At 41.6% G+C, this 20,456-nt stretch overlaps 1 protein-coding gene across 2 annotated transcripts in view; it reads right to left on the bottom strand.

Moving 5' to 3' along the window:
* The window catches only part of FAR2 (fatty acyl-CoA reductase 2), an 80,298-nt gene that overhangs the window by 5,153 nt on the left and 54,689 nt on the right, over positions 1-20,456 (bottom strand). Inside the window, exons 5-8 of one of the 2 annotated variants that reach the window (XM_009288499.2) lie at positions 19,312-19,356; positions 13,783-13,901; positions 10,949-11,016; positions 4,193-4,364 (exon numbers count right to left, since the gene is read on the bottom strand). In XM_009288499.2, coding sequence (XP_009286774.1) covers positions 4,193-4,364; positions 10,949-11,016; positions 13,783-13,901; positions 19,312-19,356 — 404 coding nt within the window. Of the gene's footprint in view, positions 1-4,192; positions 4,365-10,943; positions 11,017-13,782; positions 13,902-19,311; positions 19,357-20,456 lie in introns of both variants that reach the window. The other variant, XM_009288500.1, reaches the window with a different exon arrangement.

Below are 20,456 nucleotides of genomic sequence, written 5' to 3'. Positions count from 1 at the left end.
CCCTTTAAGTACTGAAAGGCTGCAATAAGGTCTCCCTGGAGCCTTCCCTTCTCCAGGCCAAACAACCCCAACTCTCACCCTGTCCTCATAGGGGAGGTGCTCCAGCCTCCTGATCATCTTCATGGCCCTCCTCTGGACCCACTTGAGCAGGTCCACGCCTTTCTTATGCTGGGGGCCCCAGAGCTGAGTGCAGTACTTCAGGTGGAGCCTCACCAGAGCCAGGCAGAGGGGGAGAATCACCTCCCTCAACCTGCTGGTCATACTTTTTTTGATGCGGCCCAGGATACGGTTGGCTTTCTGGGCTGCGAGCGCACATTGTAAGCTCATATTCAGTTTTTCATTCACCAATTCCCCCAAGTCCTTCCCGCAGGGCTGCTCTCAATCCACTCATCACCCAGCCTGCATCCATGTTTGGGATTGCCCGACTCAGGTTCAGGACCTTACACTTGGCCTTGTTGAACTTCATGAAATTTGCATGGGCCCACCTCTCTAGCCTGTCAAGGTCCCTCTGGATGGCATCCCTTCCCTCTAGAATATCAACCACACCGCTCAGCTTGGTGGCATGCTTTTCATGTCTTTGGACTTCTTTGATCACTCTCTCTCAAAAAAAAAAAATTTATTTTTCTTAAAGGCTGTTCCTCTCCTTGTATAATATAGTGGCAGTCTGGAGTGTTTTTTGTGTCCTTCCTTATACAGGAAGGGTTTGATAGCATGCACTCCTGGTGGATAACCTGGAAAATCATCCAAGTCAGTCCATAGATGTTTTTTTTTTTTTTTTTTGGGGGGGGGGGGCGGTCAGGAACTGTTTGAACATCTTCCTGGAGCATGAGTGTCCTGGTCAAGATGAAAGCTGCTTCAGGGGCATGGCTGCTTAACAGGGACTTTTGAAATGTAGGTTCAAGTCTCTCATGTGTCTTGGCCTTTTTTTATTATTCGTTTTTTATATAAAAGGGGATGACAGTAATGCTGTCCTACCTTGCAGGATTATTTTACAGTTGTCCCAATGGTCACAAGCACAAAAGGCCTCTGGGAGACAGTTGTTTTAAAGTGTGATGTACAGGGCTCGGTCAATTTTGAGAGAACACCACGTTCTCTCAGACTGGATAAGGGCAAGAGAAAGCATTAAAAGGCTGATTTCTGTGGAAAACAGAGCTGTTTTCATGAGAAATTTTGAGCTGCCCAGAGGGTAACAAAGTCGCCGTGACAAATAAAAGGCGGCAGTCTGGGGAAGAATGGTGCCAGGCTGGCCTCCCTCCATGCAGATGTGACTGCCACAACGATAAGCAATAAGCACAGCAGAAAGACACAACGAGTACATCAATTCAGAGAACTGCACAGCTTACCCAAAGCGAATTGAAAGAGCACTAAAACCTTACATAGGCACTCCTACTCAGAATTAAAGTGGCTTTCATTTTAGAAGCAAAGCAAACCATCAGATTAAGGGAACCTTCATTCTGAATAATTACGTGCACATTGATTGAATGCAGTTTAGATAAACTACTTTAAAATTACTTCAGATTAATCTTCCTGATTGTGCCTGTGTAGGCAAGTACTATGGGGCAAAGCTTTGTGAATATTTTAATACCTTTTAGGAACTTGGGAAACAAAATATATGCCTAGATTGGAAAGATCGGAAGTTGCCTCTCAAACTGGTTCCCAAAAAGCCGTCAGTATCTTTAAAGTGCTCAGGGTTAATGGAATCCATCAGAAAAAAAAATTATAAGACAGTTAACTGTGTGTCCCTACTTATGTTTTGAAAAATAGGCCTTCTGTCAATGTGGGCAGAATAAGCTCTGACTGTAGCTCTACCCAAAGCAACATATCTGACTGGCTAAAAGTAAGGGTCAAAAAGAGAAATAAGCATCTAAAGAGGTATGTATGAAAACTGTGGTTCATGCTGATTGATTGAGCTCAAATTCAAAATATTTACTAATTTGGATGAAAGAATGGTCTACTGAAAAACATCAACCGAGTAGAAACATGCTTTTCTGCAGCCTCTGAGAGGCTATGGCAAAAATTTCTTGTAGAAAAATCTCATTCCCCACTGTGGAGGAACCGAGAGGCAAAAAGCAAGTATTAGCTGTCACTGATAGCCTCATTAGCTACGCTTCAGAAATGCACCCTGTCTTCTAGAAAACTTTACAGCAATGATTTCTTTATTTACTCCCATACTGAGCCTTGCATGAGCAGATTCTCAGGTGCGACAGATTGCCCCAAGAGACTACTAATGATATAAACCACATTGTTTTCTAAGTCATGGATGGATGTGCAGCAATAACAGTAAGCCATTTAGGGGAGTTTTGCTAGACATCTGGCAATTTATGTGAAATGAGCTAACACTTAAAGTAAGCTTCTCAGGAGAGGCAGTGTATAAAAGTCCAAAGGAGATGACTCTTGTACCTACCCTTTGGTAGATGGGGTACTGAGTGTGATAACTACAGGAGGAACTACAACTGAGTTCCTCTGAACTACCCTGCAGTTCAAATTAGGGAAGGTCGTAGGCTGGTCCTGAAAAAACAGTAGAGTTGCAAAACCATAACCAGCTCCCAGATAACCTATTCCATATGATAACTCATCACCTTATGATGACTTGAGTATGGATACAGTAGAGTACTGAAGCCTGAATCTTTGTCCTGGTAAAGAGCTTTCTCCTATCTGCTTGCAAATCTGGCATAGGGTCATGGAGAGAATTCAAGAAACTGCCATGAAGATGGCTTCTACTTCAATAGATGGGAGTGACAAGTGGGAAGAAAGTTAAGCCTAGGTGCTCTGTTTGAAGCAGAGGGAAAAATTAAAGGGAAACATTAAAGCAGGTTCAGTGACACATTAATCTTTTTTTTTTTAATTTGATGTGGTTTACTGCCCTTAGACCATAAAGGTCTGATATTTAGGTAGCTGTGAAAAAAAAAATGAGCTGCTACTATGCTTTCTACCACACTGCAACAATACCTAGATGAGCTTAAGTAGCATGTAAAAAGAACAGGGGAATTATAAAAAAATAAAAAAAAAAAAAAAAAAAAAAAAAAAGACTTGGTGAACTCAAGTTCATTGCTGAGCCATGTTTGCTCAGGTCGCAAATCTTAACATTCAGAAGAAGATAACTTTCTCAGCATGAGTTCATGCTGAGCTCTATTTGAAATTTACGTACAGTATTGCAGCCCGTGTCCATTGGCTACGTATGCCAATCAGCTTTATGAAAAGAAATGTCAATTGTAACGGCAATGCCAAGATCTTAGTGCTGCCTGTTTCAGCAGAGCTTGGAGATTCCAGCCTATTCTTGCTCATATTCAGTTTACCTCTATTTCTAGGGTAATTCTTGCCTCCTGGATAACTGGAAGTCTTTTTATGGACCAATTTCCTTCCGTAGCAGAATGTCAGAGAGAAATCAGAGTAATACATCAGCCAGGGATTTCCCTGCAAACAGCTGAAGCCAGCTTTCTAACTAGCAGAGGAGCACAGAGCGGCTGACATCAACACAGTACTGGCATACCGCTCTTGTGTTGCACAATAAATTCTCTGTGGTGGCAGGGAGTAAAGGAGGACGCTGGCCGAGTTACGTTATTTACACCAGGATTCCTTCCACATGGGACACGTGTGCCTGTGTTCCTCCAGGCCATGACACTGCCAAGGCTCAAATACCAATTGTAATGGTAAACTGTCCTCGTAAATACAATTCAGAACTTACTCATACTCAGAAATGTCCCAGATTTCAGGGTGCTGGGCCAGTGCTGGCAACTGCTAATTATGCATCTGTTTTATGGGGGGAAAAAAAAAATATTAGAATGTTCTAAACTTTGCCAGTCTCAAGTCCTTATGCAAGCTTGAGTCTTTACTCATGACAGAAAGAGGCAATCACATCAGAAAGTTGCAGTGGTGGAAATCTTGCTATACAGAGGACAATGTAACTAACCAGTCCTCCTCTTCTGGCTTGGGAACCTCTCTAGTGTGTAAAAGCCGAGTTTAAAAGATGTGCTGTCCCCCAGGTACTGGAAAGGGTGGGAACCCTAGGCGATGCTTAGCTATGGCCATTCAGTTCCTTTTCTTTTTGAGCAATCTCCTCAAGACAAGGCCTGGAGATGGGAAGACGACCAGGGACTCCAGGCTGAGGCAGCCAGTTCTCAGACCTTGTTAGAGATCTGCTCTCCGTAACAGTGGCAGGCATGCAGGAGGCTGAGGGCGTGCAGTTTCTTACCTGGGCTTTCTCCCTGTGAGCCTCATGTACAGGTCGTAGAGTATGGCTGGTGCCTTGTGACTGACAGTTATCCAGTACTGGTTTATCAAGTAGTTGGATGTCAAGTGAGCGTTGGGTGTTCGGAAGGCCTGCTCCAGCGGGTTCCTTTTGAACGTGGACATGACATACTGCTCTGTAAGGGAACAGGCACCTTACTTAAAATCAGGCACTTAATGTCAGTTGAGTTGGGCACAACCATACCAACATGCTGCAGTAAAGCCCAAGTTACAGCGCTTAACATGTTTAACCTACAGCTCTGCAAACTATGTAACCAGGGGTTGGAAAAGATCACCTCACGGTCCCCTCTGGCATTAAAATTGATGACTCCATCTGTTGCCTATTTGAAATACAATCTGACTCTAGACTTAATAGCGGCAGACAAAAACTTCCTTATCAAAACGCCAAAACCTAATGGAGGAAAAGCAGGCAGTTGTAGCCTGAAACGCTTCAAACCACGGAACTGCAGTTCTGCTTTCACCTGCAGTAGATGTAGAAAAAAACTGGTAAGTGTTAACGTATCTTCAGATCACTGAAAGCAAACTTTGATCTGCTAGCATAAAACAAAAATGACATTTCTAAAAATTTTCAAAAGGGCTGTTGTTAATGGAGGAAAAGCAGGCAGTTGTAGCCTGAAACGCTTCAAACCACGGAACTGCAGTTCTGCTTTCACCTGCAGTAGATGTAGAAAAAAACTGGTAAGTGTTAATGTATCTTCAGATCACTGAAAGCAAACTTTGATCTGCTAGCATAAAACAAAAATGACATTTCTAATTTCTAATGAAATTTTCAAAAGGGCTGTTGTCAATACTTACACACATAGGGTGCTGCTTCTAGAAAGACTTCATTATATCCTGTCAAACCACATCTGACCTACCACACCAAATGCTTCAGCCTGTTTTCAGAGGAGCTCTGGATGCACTAAAGCAGCAAATTGTCTTGCATTCTTAACTTGAAAACTAATGATAGGGTAGTAATCTTTCATTCCCTTTGTATGTTAAGGCACAAAAGATGTTGGGCCTGATTATGAGCTCTTGCAATAGCACAGCGCCACAGAAGTGGCATCTAGATGTGCATATCTGGGGCATTTGCATATTGCAGAGGCTTAATAGAACTGCAGTAGTTGAATATAAGACTATCATCCTAGGGACTGATAAACAGATGGTGCTTCTATTCCTGAGCACCAGTGAGCTCAACAAAGAAGAATACGTGGGCTGCTTTTTACTTTTTTAAAAATGAATTTGAGCATTACGACATCAATCTGTGCTCATATAGTTTACTCTCTAAGCTTATGTTACAAATAGAAAATCAGATGAGAATTTACAAGTCACAAGAAACATCCAGATCATCCTTAGATAAGCAGATTCCCATCATAATATTCAGACAGTCCTCTCATGTATCTGCAGTCAGCTCATTACTGCACTTCAAGTAGTGATTTTTGCTGTACTCGTTCTAAGTAAGAGCAACTAGAGGAGACTTGTTAGCCACTTAGCTGCTAAGTTTAGACAACAAAGACTTTTAAAATAGTACAATTTAGTTTTAGTGCAAGTTCATTGTTAATTTGTGTCCTACATGCTGCAAGTTTAATGGCTGAAGACAAGTTCTCCTGAAACTCATCTTGCATCTGAATAGCTAGAACTGGCTGCCATCCCTTCTGTTTCACATAGCCACACTGCAATGATGTGGTTATCTTGTGGTCATCCTGTGGGTTGTGGTATGGAAATCTTATCCTTTGCAGCATGTTCTCTCACCATCATAAATGAAAAGTGCAAGTGTCGAAACTGCTGCTATATAATCAGAAGTGAAATTTTCTAAAAGAAGAATTTCCTTCTGTCTTTTCTCTCTGAACCCCACAGGTTTCTGCCTCAAGCCCCAGCTCTGCAGCAGCGGGTAAGAACGTGGATTAGTTTTTTAAAGAAACAGAGAGTTTATTTACTGTTGTAGCTGCGCTCCCCACGTACAGGACCCACAGCAATCTAACGGGGAGAGGACCGGGTGGGCAGGGGAGAGGCTGCCTCCACGCTGCAAGCACCCGCCAAGAGCTTTGATACCACGAACGCGCTGAGCACACACATCTGCAAGAGAGCATTTGTAGAGGTGAAGCACAGCATCAGCCGTGTTGCCAGCCCCGGGAAGGGGATCCACACAGGGTGCTGATAAATACGTCAACAGCTTTGCCAGCTGAGGAGAAGCTACTCTTCCCAGTGGCGGATTTACCACCCTGATTGCCACCTGTCCCAGCTGTGCTGGCAGAGCTGTACACATGCATGCTCTGTCAAAATGGCAAGGATTAGCAAAAACCTCCTATTTAAACTTTCCCATGTAGTTGTGCCTGGCAGGGAGGGCTCGCTGGAGCGATTTTACTGAAGATTTGGAAAGGTGTTTACTCCTGGCAGGGGAGTGGCAATAAACAGTTTGGGATGAGCTACTGGGAAGGAAGCCACTGTCCTGGCCCGGCTCTTGGCAGAGTTTGTGTCTGGCTAAGCAGTGCGTGAGGAGTTTCTTTCCTCTGTGTTAGCAGCACGGCCATTTACTACAATTATACTGTGACAAAGTCCTAGCTAGCTTAAATATAGAGAGATATGCTCCCAGTTTGAAGAGGGCTGTATATCTGTGCCCATTCAAGTAGCTCATGGACCGGGAGAGCAATCCCATGAACTCTGCTGCTGCTCCCTGTAAGGAAGTTTCTCCAAGAGACACTTTAAATCCAAGTTTACTTACGAACTCTGATCTGCTTATCAATATTTAAGTTTATTTTGTTTCATTCGGTCACTTCATTTCCTAATAGAAACCTATCAGCTTAACTGGGAACCATTGATATTTTGGAATTGTGATAGTTTTGATATTGTCTGCAGCACATGTTTATGGCTTTGCTTATTCAAATCCTGATGTTAATATACCGCAAATCTAGTTTTCAGCTGTAAACTGGTTGAGGTGGTTTCCCTTTGGAAACATGTTAAAGACATTACTGCCTTTCTTTTCTCTTTGCATTTTTGGCATCTTTGGTCAGGATAGCAAGAAAGTACTAATCAGTAAGTGGAAAATGCAGCCCTTGTCATTTCAGATCATTGGCCATACACCAAATTCACACAAACCAGCAACACCCTTATCATCTTGGATACTTAAGGCTTGCAGAGGAAAATGCAGCTGTAGTAAAGCAGCTGCAGTATTATGCTGTGATATTACTCGGTGCAAGAAGCACATATGTCAAGAGCAGATGAGAGATCTGCTGAAAACTCAAGAAAAATTCTGAAAATCGGGAACGAAAGCGGTTTTGTTTTAAAATGCACATACAAAGGCAGCGAGACCAACCTGAAAGATGTACTGGAAGGAAGTCAGGAAAACACCAGTTTTGTGTAACTTGGAACAGTTAATGCTATGGGCATTTTCTTTACGAACCTCCCTTACCCTGGCTTGCACTGACTCAGCACAATTGCACTATTTTCTAATTTCTGGAAAGTGTTCAACTTCGCAAGCGTAGCAGGTCTCTTATGCTGTAAGAGTTTGTTTTGGAGAGAGAGCGAGAAAGAATCAGACAGACAGATGGGTCAGGCAGGCAGAGAACCCTGAACCAGAAATACATCACCTCTAGGAGCTACTGAAACGACTTAGTGGGTGGGTGGTCTTCCCCTCTGACCACGGCACAAAACCACAGCAGCAAATTCTACAACTCAAAGGCAGATTTAGCAGGGGGAGAGTCAGATACCAGTCTCGCCTAGGTAGACTGTCAAGGATAAATTGAAATTAAATTCTCCCACGCTGAACACCATTTTAAAGCCTGCTTTGAAGTTTAGTTTTGAGCAGAAATTGCTAAATGTACTTCACAAAGTCAGACTAGCAAGACTTATATTGCAGCCAAGCAGAATACGCTTCTTCAGATTAATACTCAGTTGTCTGACCACATTTTGGTAATAGCAGGGAAAATAACAGCAGTAATGGAAGACAATAAGAAAAAAATCCCAAGGCATAGCATTATTTGGAAAAGAAATAAATCAGTTAAGGTTCCTTTCAACACTAGAGGTTTGTCTGTATCTGGAGATTGGTAGAATAAACTGGTCTGCAATGGATGTTTAAGCATAAGCTCTTAACTAGACATATGTTTTTCAAACAATTCTCTTCTAGATTCTCTTTCTTCTCCCTCCCTCCCAGCTCATCACCTTTGTACTCAGAATGTCCCCATCTCAGTCACTTCTGTTCCCTACCCAGGGCATCTTCAGCCCACTCCTGTCTCAATTTCTCTGATCTTTCTCTCCTTTCCTCCTCTCCCCCCAAAAAATCCCTACTCTGTTGCGTTCGCCTGTCCTTCCTACAGCTGGTCCCGGTATAAGTCTCCCTAACCAGGTAGCCCAGGTCCTCCCCTCTGCAAACCCCATGTTTGGTTTGCACTATTAACGTTCAGCCCCATGCCAGATGACTCCCATTCCCCACCCTTGTTTCTCATCAGCTTCCAGTCTTGCTCTCACAACCCTCCATCTCGATGACCGGTTATAGACCCTGTACCAGTCTGACCTCCCCAGACTCCTTGAACAGACTCTCTTTCCCTCTGCTGATCCTGTGTCTCCTGTATGTTTGCATCAAACAGCTGCTTTAATGCTGGGGAAAAAGAAAAATTCTGAAAAAGCTGAAAAACCACTGGAGGTAGAGACCTGGCTTCCACTATTTCAACCTGAAAGGTTGGCAGATCTAAACACAGTTGGAAACAGGCTTTCGAAAAGAGAAGGTGACAACTCAAGTAGCCAATGCTGCCCCATAGCGAAGGAGGGAACTGGTGGGTGAAGTTCAGTCCTTCTGTGCAGGGGCTGCGCTACTCAGTGATAGCTCTTATTTCACAGAGATCATGGCTCTGAAAGGCCTGTTGGAAGTGCACGCCCTGAGACTGGCTGCCTAGAAGCCAAATAATAGTGAGTAGACAGAGAGAGTAATATGAATGGGTTGAGAAAGTCTGTCATATATATAAAGAAGATTTTAGAATTGTATGTGTTTAACAAAAAGAAATTGGTAGAAGACTGAATTGAGGATTCAAACTGGATGGCTGCAGTCATAACATCCTAATGCAATAAACCTTTCCCAAACTCATTTCTTAAACCATGCAACGTCTTTAAGGGCAAAATTTTCCTCTTTGATACTCCATCCTAATTCCTGTTCATGAATCTATACCTAATACCCTTCTGCAGCCTGCTGCTCTCAGGAAAACTGTGGATACAACATGTGGTAGAAGGAGCTCCACAGTGTCACCCAAGGAGAACATTTTGCCTTCAGTCCCATCACGGAGCTGAACTGCTTATGCAAGCTTCTGCTGCACTCAGATGATTTCATTGCTAAATCCACAGTTATGAGCAAAGTAACAGAATAAGATCAGTTACAATGCATTAATACATTGCTGTTTTCATCAGTGAAATTACACTGAAAATGGGTTAAGAAAGGCAAACCTCAGGTAGTAGTGCTATGGTGGCTGTTGCCTAAAGTAGCAGTCTGTGAAGAGCTTTGCATTTACTCCTGTACAAACGCACAGAAGTTCTGACTTTACATGTTATGAAGACTGGCTACATTCTCCAACAATCATCTATGAAGCCTCACCTCTCCTCTCAGACTGTGACAAACCACAATGTTAGATCTCTTATAAAAAAATACGTCAGGAACTTGGTGTGATTTTCTCACCGCTCAGCCAGTTGCTGAAACCTCTTCCCTGCTAGATCGCTTGATCAAATCTCATGGTAGGACATTAGTAGGATTTTCAGACAGACCTTGTTCTGAAAATGCAATTATGGTCTGATTCTCTGCTGACTTACAGTTTGCCACTTAAATAACGCAAAGACAAATGCAAAGCAAAGGCTGAGAGGTGAAACACCACAGTAGTGATTTGCCAGCATCCTGTATTTAAAGCAAAAAGATATGAATTAATGTGTAACAGAAAGTGAAGCAGGCCCCGTGCATCTGTCCATGAATGTACTGACTGTATGTAGTATTTCTGCTGCTTGGCTACGGCATGAGTTTTCGACCGTAAGGGTGTCAGGAGTTGTCTCCCTTTCTTTCACCCCTGCCTTGGAAGCACATCCACTTGAAGAAGTCAGCCATGAAAATAATTTGAATTCTTCCACTGACAAAATTCACGATCAAAAGGCAAACTGTTCTTGAAGTACACCTGTCATTTCAAGGTTTGCCTTCTCAAGTCTACACCAATTATTTCTGTTTAGAATATTCTTCACAGAAAGAGGAAGAAAGGCTGCTCTACTTCCTTAATATACTGGTTTTCGGTGTCCTGAAAGTTAGAGCCTCCTTTATAAGAATACAAGATTCACTATCAAGGTTCTCCAAGTGATTTCAAAGCACAAAAAGAACCCCAAACCCAGCAACCCCAGCAATCAGAAAATGAAGATGTCCTGTTACAGCTACGCAGAGCATCTTCTCATAGAATTAAGGGACTGGTTCTCTGTTCCTTTTTCCACCACTTTAATTCCTCAGTGCAGCAAAGCACGTTCTTTGCTGGCTTGTTATGTGATTACACCCACAGTGAAAACTGAATAGATGCTTTCCTGAGCTGAATGCTCAGCACCAGGAGCTTTTGCTCTCAGGACTCTCACCGACTGCCATTGGGCCTCCCACATGCAGTTTGAATGGCAGATGCTGAATGCCACCTACATATAGGAAACCACCTTTTCAAAGCCTGGCCGAGGAACGCTATTAAAGTTTGACACATTCTAGGTTTGAATTAAACCTTACCCATTTCTCCCCAGAAGAAAGGGTTGATTCCACCTGTTGTGCAGTTGTACACCAACATGTTTTTTGGTCTGGAAAAGAGAGAGAAGTGTTATTTTAAGGTGTGAAGGAAAGCACCCAAAACTTTATTAATGGAGCGTGAAATCTAACAGCAGTAACATCAGCTCATAAAAAAAAATGCAGAAGAGGTCATTTTTCATAAATATGAAAATGTAGTATAAAACATGAAGTTTTAATAAGATTCAGTCAGATTCTGGAGACCATATGAAATTAATAAAGACAGATGGGGTTTAAGAAAAATCATCCATATATCACGTATCAAAAATTATAAAAACAATAAAGAAAGCATGCATACTGGTAAGTTTCTGATTTTTTTTTTTAAATAGTTTCTCTTAGTATACTGTAAATAATTGGCCCAAGCCAACCTCAGGGACACACTGTGTTTTGCAATCATTTACTTAATGGATATGATTTGTGATACTGTTAAACTCCACTTGTCAGGGTGGTGATTACAAATCAATCCATTTCAACAAAATTCACATTTTAATACCAAATAAAGCTTGGTTGTTATGTGCGCATGGAACTAAACATAGATCACACTGGTTTTACTTCTTCCTTTGACGCAAGGCAAGAATTAGTCAAACAGCTTTTTTGACCTACACCTGCCTTGCCAAGGGTGCAAGTGATGCCATCAATACAGCATTTTTCTTACTCTGCATTAGCAGCTGGAGCCATCTGCCAAAATGCTAAAAGAAGTGAGATCTGGCCTTGAACAGGGGTAGCAGCTTGGCTGGAGGATTCAGCACCTCAGTGCTCCGAGGGTGCCTGCGGTGCTCAGAGCCTTTCTGCACTGGAGCAGGCTGGCTATGAGGAACTTTTCTTTTCAGAACTCCTATGACTGAAGAGACCAGGAGATAGAACCCCTAAACCTGGGATAGGAAATTTCGCACAGTAATACTTGAAAACTGCATTTGGATACTGCACAGTTTTAATGGTGCTTTTTTTTAATAATGCTTTGAAATCATGGCATTATCATTATTAGTAATCCCTAGCAGACTTCTAGGGATGGTTAGGACTAACAGACATGTATCAAGCTCCGAATCTGTGATCTCCTGTAACTCTTAATTACTGAGTAGAAGCCTGATAGAGTGTTAAACATAAAAATGCACAGTAGTGCTTAATGTGGGGACACTCTGCATTATGGAAATCAATACGGCGACTCACTAAGGACTAAATCTGTAATATGTGCCCATATAGAAAACTCACCTAGAGCTGAGCCACACACACAGCCTGTTGCAAAGTGCACTGACTTCCACTTACTCCAGTGGGTCAGGCCCATTAAACACCAACGAAGAAGATTTCTCCATTTTCCCAGCTTCCAGTGAAGAGTCTCTCCCTGTTGCTTTTTTTTCCATTCTCCACCCTCCAGCTGAGTCAGTGACCTTGGTAGAGTGTAGAGCTTTGTAGAGCTTCTACACTATGTAATGAAGATTGCAATTCTCTGCTAAGTTTTAGAATCTAATTTCCCTCAGTAATGTAACCTGCCCTGAAGGATACTGACTTTCTAATTAGATGATTTGGAAAAAAAAAAAAATTTAAACCATACACGCTGTTTTTCAAGACAGCACCTAAACCCGAAACTCTCAGAGAAATTAAATGTACAGTAGGCTCAGGCTCTTGTTTTTTTGTTTATAGATTGCTAACCATGGGGTTGTGCCCAGCTAGACAAAGCTTTAAATCAAGTTCTGCAATTGCTCCTTCAGCCTAGTAATTATTTGTGTGGGAACCAGATTAAAAGCATGTATCTTTCGCCAATGAAAAGTTAGAAAAAATGGCACTTCTCCTACCATGGCCAGAGCCAGGAGGTCTACCTGCGTGCTGATACACTGCTCATCAGCACGTGTTCATCTCCTTTTCCAGCTTTATGGACAGGCCGTAACCCTCTTCATCTGGAGGCTCTCAGGGGCGTGTGTGTGAGGGGAAGCTGTATTTATTTTTCCTAGACCGTGCTGCTTTGTCTGTTGCTCATGGAGAGGGACAAAACAATGAGAAAAATAAACCTGAAGAGCTGGTGAGCCACCTTTTAAGATCCTTTTAGGATCCCTGTATTTAGGTTACTGTATGCAGCTCTTCTCTACCCTCAGCTCAGAGGGCTTGCTCTGTCTTTCAAAGTAAAATACTTCTGCCTTTTATTTGCCTGGTATTGATTTCTCAGAGTTGCATAAACCTCCAGAATAATTTATGTGGTTTACTCTGCAGCACTTCCTAACTAATGATTAAAGGTCAGAGCCAGAGGTTCACAGGAAAAAATCTTAAAACCTTAATGTCACTTATACATACCCTTCTCAACAACGCAAAGAATGGGGTTTTTTTAGATCGTCTCCCCTATCATGAGCCCACAGTATATTTATATTGTGCAGTGTTTTCCAAGGAAAACATGCAGAGCATTTTCACCAAGAAAACTCTAGAAGCCACTTGAAAAGCTACTCAGTGTAGCTGCCTCAGAAAGGAGGCCCAAAAAACGGCTGCTGCGAAGCTGCAGTAAAGTTCTTAGACTTCAGAAAAGTGACTTCTGAGAGAGAGACTTGTCAGCTGAGCTTACGTTGTACTGAGAAACAGGTCCCACCTGTAGCTTTAGAGATCTCCTAACTCTAAAAGCCTGCCTTTATTGCTTCTGCTATACTCTTAGTCCTTGCCAACCCGGGGAAGAAAACACGAACCAGAAAATGAATCAACAAGGCTCTTGCACAGGTTTTCAATTAGCTTCTGGTTCCCTTTAAAGTCCTGGTGCAGGCAGTAAATGCCCAAGTCCAGCAGAAACAGGAGTGCCTTCCCACCTGTGCACAGCAGTGTACCACCCGGCCGCAAGGGTGAAGTTGATGGCCACGTCTACCGGAATCATATCTGCCACCGCTTCATTGTTGGCGATGGCGGTCCGCAGAATCCCCTTGCCTGCCTGTGGGACAAAGGAAAACAGTCACTGACGTAAGGCCGTGGTAAGATTTCATCGGCTTGGACTGAGGACAGATTGTCACATTAGCACTTTTCAAGCCTGGCACCTGCTGCAGGAGATTATTTAGTTTCTGTGAAAACAAAGACGGATCTCACGTGGATCCCACTTTTCTGCGTTTTCAGAGGACGTCTAAAACATGATGACATCTCTGCTGTGTATAACAAGAAAAGCTGTGACTCTTAGTTAACTCAATATGAAATAAATACCTTAAAAAAAACATGTTTGAATTTACTGCAGTAAAATTCCCTGTGATACCTGAAGTTCCATTTTCTTAAGTGACCCAGGCAGACAGAGGTCTGAGTGTCCCTCAAAGACAACAGTCACTTTGGAAATGACATCGATAGGCTTTTTGAAAAGTTTACTCCCTTTCCTTTGGATGTGTTCACACCCTCCTGTTCTCCAGAGCTGTGTCTGTTAAGCACAAAGGTACAGTCAAGACGTGGCCCCTGCCTTGAAGAGCTTGTCACCCAACGAAACTCAGGAAATGAATGAGTGGAAATACAGAGTACTGACAACCAAAGAGAAGAGGTAGGCAAGAACAGAAGATTTTCATTTTGCTTTGGTTGGAAGTAAATTTGTCAGGGGTCAGGCTCCCCAAAATATATATATTTAACCTGAATGCTTATCAAGGGGTTTCCCTGATGACCAATTAGTCTTTGGAGGTTCCACAGGAGAGACGTGGCTGGAAGAGGCTTACATGAACAGATGGCAACAACATGGCAGACTTAATCAGACAGGACAATTCAGAAATATAGAAATGTGGAGGTGAAATGGGGTGAAGGAACTTAACCTAGTGGATCAGGTATGAGAGCTGAACAGAGCAATTAAAAATGAAACCCCAACAGCAGAGTCAAGGTTGCAGTCAAGTTATCTAGTCTGTGGGAAATGAAATGCGATGAATTTGAGTTTGAAGTAGAAGCTGAGGACCCAGTGAAAGAGCTGGGAGGATAAAAGCACTAGTGAAGCAAGGAAGGAAAAACACACTTGAAATTTAGATCCATGTAAAACCAGAGGGTAAGACTGAGTAAAGGGGCAAAGGAATATGCTCTACAGATCCAAGAATATTTAAAAGTCAGGGCAAAGGAAGTTTTATAGCAAAATTTTCTTTTCTTCCAACCTGAGACTCCCATTTCATCATGAAATAGCTCTCCAGCTGTGAAAGATGAAGTTTTACTACAGCAACTAGACAGGAAGTGCCTAGTTGTGCAAAAACCCTTGCCTGAAGTCTGGGGAGAAGAAAGATGTGATGAAAAAAGCATTTAAGACTTGATATTAACTCGTAAAGCATATGCCATTGTCTACTGGTAATTGGTGGACTTTCAGGGACACTGCATCCCCTGTTTGGGAGGTGTTTATCTGGGTTTTGTACTCTTTCTCTCTCCCTCCTTTCCCCTTCTATAGTCAGATGGTTTTGTTAAATTTCACAGCTTGCAAGTAAGTGAATACCACTTATGACTGATTTAATTTTCATGAGCAGTCGCATCTCATCCTTGGTGCAGCTGGCAGAGGGATCATAGACAGACAGACTCAGAGGCAACCATGTCAGCTTCCCCACATGCTCCAAATATCCTCCTCAAACCCATAGCATGCAGTTAACCTCTGCTGCCTTAAGCCGAACCACAGCTATGCTTAGACATTAAAACCTTAACTTGCAACATCTCTATGATTTTTTTTTTTTTGTTCCTACTACTGATTTTTCAAGGGGAAAAAAGCAAAAAGAACCAGGAGGCAATCAAGCCCAACTATTAATTTTCCACTTCTGTGAACACATGCCCAGTAGAGACCACTGTGTGATCAACTATCACATTTTCATAGGTGCAGTGAAGACCTTTTTGAGGTCAGGCTTCAAAACTAGGAAGTTTGATGGATGTGCTGCAAACATGCCTGTATTCAGAGCAGCTTGAGATGGTCATATGCACATGAATGAATCAGATATTTAATATATTGTGTATTTAATAAAGACTTCACATTTAAGTGTTTCAAGTTACTTTTTACATTGGAAATGGTTTGGTACTTCTTTATCAGGTATGGCTTGATTTCTATTTGTAGTTGCTGACATTTTTTTCTCTTTAGTGAAATAGAAGCTACTTTAGCTGAAGCCTCTGAAACCATTTGGTGGTCTGAGTCACGTTTCTGGACAGCCTCCCAGCTGATGCACTTTGGGGACAGTCTCTGTCCAGAACATGAATTAAACCATGGTTCTGCCCTACAGCTTCACTGCCTTGCAGGGAAGGAAGGTCTTTACATGTAATATGGAACAACAAGACAAAATGCCTTAATTACAGTCCAGCAGAAATGTAATTAATTTCATTTTGTTTTTCAATCAACAAAGCTTCTCCCCACAGCAGCTGGAGCAACTGTAGGTGAAAGAAACATAATTAGACTATCAAGAACAACTTGAACTCCCATATTTCATGAATATTTAAAAGAAATATATCTATTTGTGGAATGAAATGATCAGACTCAAATGTTATAGTGGTGACTGAAGGGGGGAAAAAAAAAATCTTTGCAAGGTTTGGAGTTCGGATTCTGCACAGATGATCCCAAAGATCGTCTGAGCCAAATCTGAATCTGGGGGTTGTTCTCCATGCAGGATAAGCTTGGGTTAGAGGTTGAAAGTGACTATTTTAGTATGGGGGGGACTTTAAAAAAAAACAAACCAAACACAAACACCAAAACACTTCCCTTTTGTTTTTTCCATCCTTAATTAAGGCTAATAAAGCTACTTGACTAAAAAAATACACTTTGAAATACAGTTGGCCAAGACAGCTGGTTGTAATCACACAACTTCCAAGTAATCAAACTAACGTGTAACTCACATGTTCAAGGGTTAATTTTCAAACTACCAAACAGGATTTACCAATTCACCATATCCAAGCACATTAATTCAAAACATGTATTTATCCCCCCCCCCGAAGACCAAAAGTCTCTTGGGCTCCCTTTCACTTCCAGAAAACTAGTACCAGTCCAACTAAGTTCAGTAGCAACTGGAGATGGTACAAGACAAATACTGTCTGTTAGCACTGGCAATCCCCCCTCACTTCACATCACAGAGTCTCTGCTTCTGACTGATGCCAGCCAACACTGCTGCCTGTGGGGCCAAAGAGCCATTGGACACGGACAACCACCTTGTTTCTACACCCTGCACCTATTGTCATTGCTCGTTGTCTTTTTCTTGGTTAAGTCTCGATATAGTTACATATCACATGGTCATATTTCATCACTGAAGAGCTCAGTGCAGATGACATGTATTTCGTTGTCTCTATTTCCTATACTGAAGAACCTCAGAGCTTCAATCCTGAACCAAAAAATACGTTCTCTATTTCAAAACTATTTCAGTACAAGTCAAAGCTTTTTTATATAAAAAGGGAAGGGAAGTTATTTACTACAGCGATCCCAGAATCTCAAAATCTTTACTTTCCATAGAGTTAATCTGAAGATAAAGATACAGGCTGGCATCTGTGTGTGAAACCCGGCCTAAGTGACACCACCATTAGGCTTGCTGTTGCATTCAATAAGGCTAGAAATTTATGCTCAGAAGAAAGAAAATATTAGTTACTGGTCTAAGCATCAAAGGATAAGCATATAAAATATATGCAAGCTGCAGTGTAAGTTCCTAAAGCGGACACTATTAAAAAAGACTGATATATGGGCAAAATTTCCAAATACTTAACCATTGGGTGTTTTTTACTTGTTGACAGATTAAAAGACAAGAAAAAAGGAGGGGAAAAAATACTTTTTAAATGACAAAAGATTTGATGGGCATGTTTTTATATGCCTGAAAGCATATGAATTTGGCCTGTGTTTCACAACATACTGGCATATGATACATGTATGACAGCAACTTGATGTAATTTGTTACTTAGGTAATTCACTGGTGGGGAATAAAGAGCAATGCAATGGAAATCTTTTGCATAACGTCTTTCTTGCAAACTCTGCACAATTTTGTGACAGATATTTTAATGTTCAAAAGTAAAGATAAAATCAAAACTCACGGATATCATTACAAAAGTTAGAACCTGTCACATGAAAATGCAGGCCATGGATCTGCAAAATTATCGTGATAATGACAAGACATCATGCAAGAACACAGAAAATGGCACAAGATGCTGTGAGTAGAGCAGAGAGAGGCAGTACAAGCCTTATGAGCAGTCAGCAATGAGTAAAAGACTGATAGATAATTATTTTAAAGAAACTGTGAGATGAATAGGAGCTAATAACACTTTGTGAACACAAATGATGTGTTTGGGGGCTTTTGAATGTCTCTGAAACGTGTTACTGGGGTTTCAGATAAAAGTATTAGCTGGGATATACCCACTAATTTCACTAGTCCTGTGGATTCCAGAAGTAACTGTAACAGTTTCTATTTGTGCTCTACTTCAGGTACAAATGAGCTTTTTTAACAAGATGATATTTGGATTTTATTCTGCTCTCCTATGATTGTAGACTACTAATCCTTTTATACACTGAATCAGGCTGATTACAACATAGTTTTTACAAAGTAATCAAGTTGGACAAATCATACATGAACAAAAATATCTGCCCATAGCTACACAGCGTTATGCATTGACAAACAGACCTAAGGCAGCGATTTTAGCTCAGGAAAAAAATATAAGCCAGGAGAAACGGTATGCAACTTTACTGTTTTCATATGTTAAATTGTAATGATTGTTTTCATATTACAGGGAATATTTTATCAAGCTATTCATTATTTATCTTCGGGGTTTGTTCCTTGCCATTTTGCACAGTAGTTATTTACACCAGTGTTAAGCAAGAATATCCGTGTGACTGGCAGAGACTGAATTGATAGTTACACACATTATTTAGATGTACTCTGCACATGGAGAATTCCTGTACAAAGCAATGGCAAATGAGACCCAGAGTCTTTGTTACTGAAGAGTGGTCACAAACTATAGCAATACAGATAAATTAAAGTATAAGTAATGCTGCCTTGTAGCAGTAATCCCACCTGTGAAATTAAGTTCTGTTATACGATTCAAGCTTTGACATCTGTGAATTGCCCCTAGTTTCAAGGATGCATCTTTTGCCCTTTCCTTGAAAATGTGGCCAAATTTGACCAAAACTAAAAACTGCAATTCACATTTAGTGAACCAGCAACATGAATACTCTTTCAATGTCCTTTTCTGAGCACAGCATAAATAGACAGTCTTCTGGGTCCTACAGGCATACAGTTGTATGGCAAGTGTGTGACATCTTTCTACCAGATTCAGAAAATTGCTATGATCCTTTTTTGCATACAATTTCTAAGTGGGGCTTTAGAGTAACTTTAGAATTGCTATTTTAGTAACTCTAACTCTACTTTAAGAGGAGTTTAAATAGTAACTAGACATACCGCAATAAGTATTCCACTTGTTCCATTGAAGTTGTCAATCCAACCCTGCAAAAAAGAAGAAGGATTACTATTTCTTTCAGTGACATGTTGCTTACACAGGCTTTGAAATGATGAAAGGGCTACAATGCTGTGGTGTAGGCAAAGAAGCAATGAGACAACAGTTAAGATGTGTGCCAGCCTATCTAGGACAGCTGCCAGGAAGCTAACCAGTACGAAGTACCTAATAGATTTTAAATAGGGGATGCATTGTATGATACCTCATGCTGTCTGCAATTTATCTATCAAGAACAGAAACAAATTCTGTTTTTAGAAACTGCTTCTTTCCTATAATAACTTGGCTACAGGAATAAACTCTGGGTTTAAATGCTACAGTGTCTTGGTGCTGCTACTCTTGCTGAAAACAGTCCGTGTGTTATATACCCTCTGACATAGAACGTGCAGATGTCACTGAGGCTGATTTGATTACTCCAACTAATTTCTAAGGCAAGGAAGAAAAAAATACCACTCCATTTTTGAATCCCATCCTACTCATGTCAGGGAAACTGCCACTTGTGGGAGCTGGAGTTAAGAGCAGCGATGAGCTGTCTGACCCAAAATGGGTTATGACACCTAACATGAGTTCACCCTGTCTTTCCAAGATGGGGAGCTTGGCCCAGAGGCTTGGCTGTATCTCAGCCATCTTTGGCATGCTTCGAGCTGTGTGGAAGCCAAGGTGACTTTATGTTGCCTTTCAAATTTGGCTGCAATGTTAGGGTGCGTTATTCCTACTAGTATATTTAGCTTAGTGAATTATTTCAGTCCAAAAGTACAGCTGCATTTAATTACTGCGCAGCTGACATTTGTATCTGCAACAGGCCCATACAAGTGTGAATCCAGTGAATTCAACAACTACCAACGTAAGACAAAGATACTAGGTAACTGCACATGACATTAGCAAATGCTTTCAAGGACCACATGAGGTCTAGGGTGCTCATCAGGACGTCATTAATAGGCTGACTAGACCATGGGAAGACTTGAACCAGAATGCATCAGGACTGTGGCTGACCCTCAGATCTTGTGTTTCCCCATCTGATATAGAAACTGCCCTGTGTGTCTGTCTGGGCACGATCCTCTGCATGCAAGACTGTCAGTTGCAAGTCCAGCAT

Source organism: Aptenodytes forsteri, unplaced genomic scaffold, assembly GCF_000699145.1.
Source record: "Aptenodytes forsteri isolate BGI_AS27 unplaced genomic scaffold, ASM69914v1 Scaffold73, whole genome shotgun sequence".
Taxonomy (NCBI): Eukaryota; Metazoa; Chordata; class Aves; order Sphenisciformes; family Spheniscidae; genus Aptenodytes; species Aptenodytes forsteri.
This window is presented reverse-complemented; position numbering and strand designations above follow the sequence as displayed.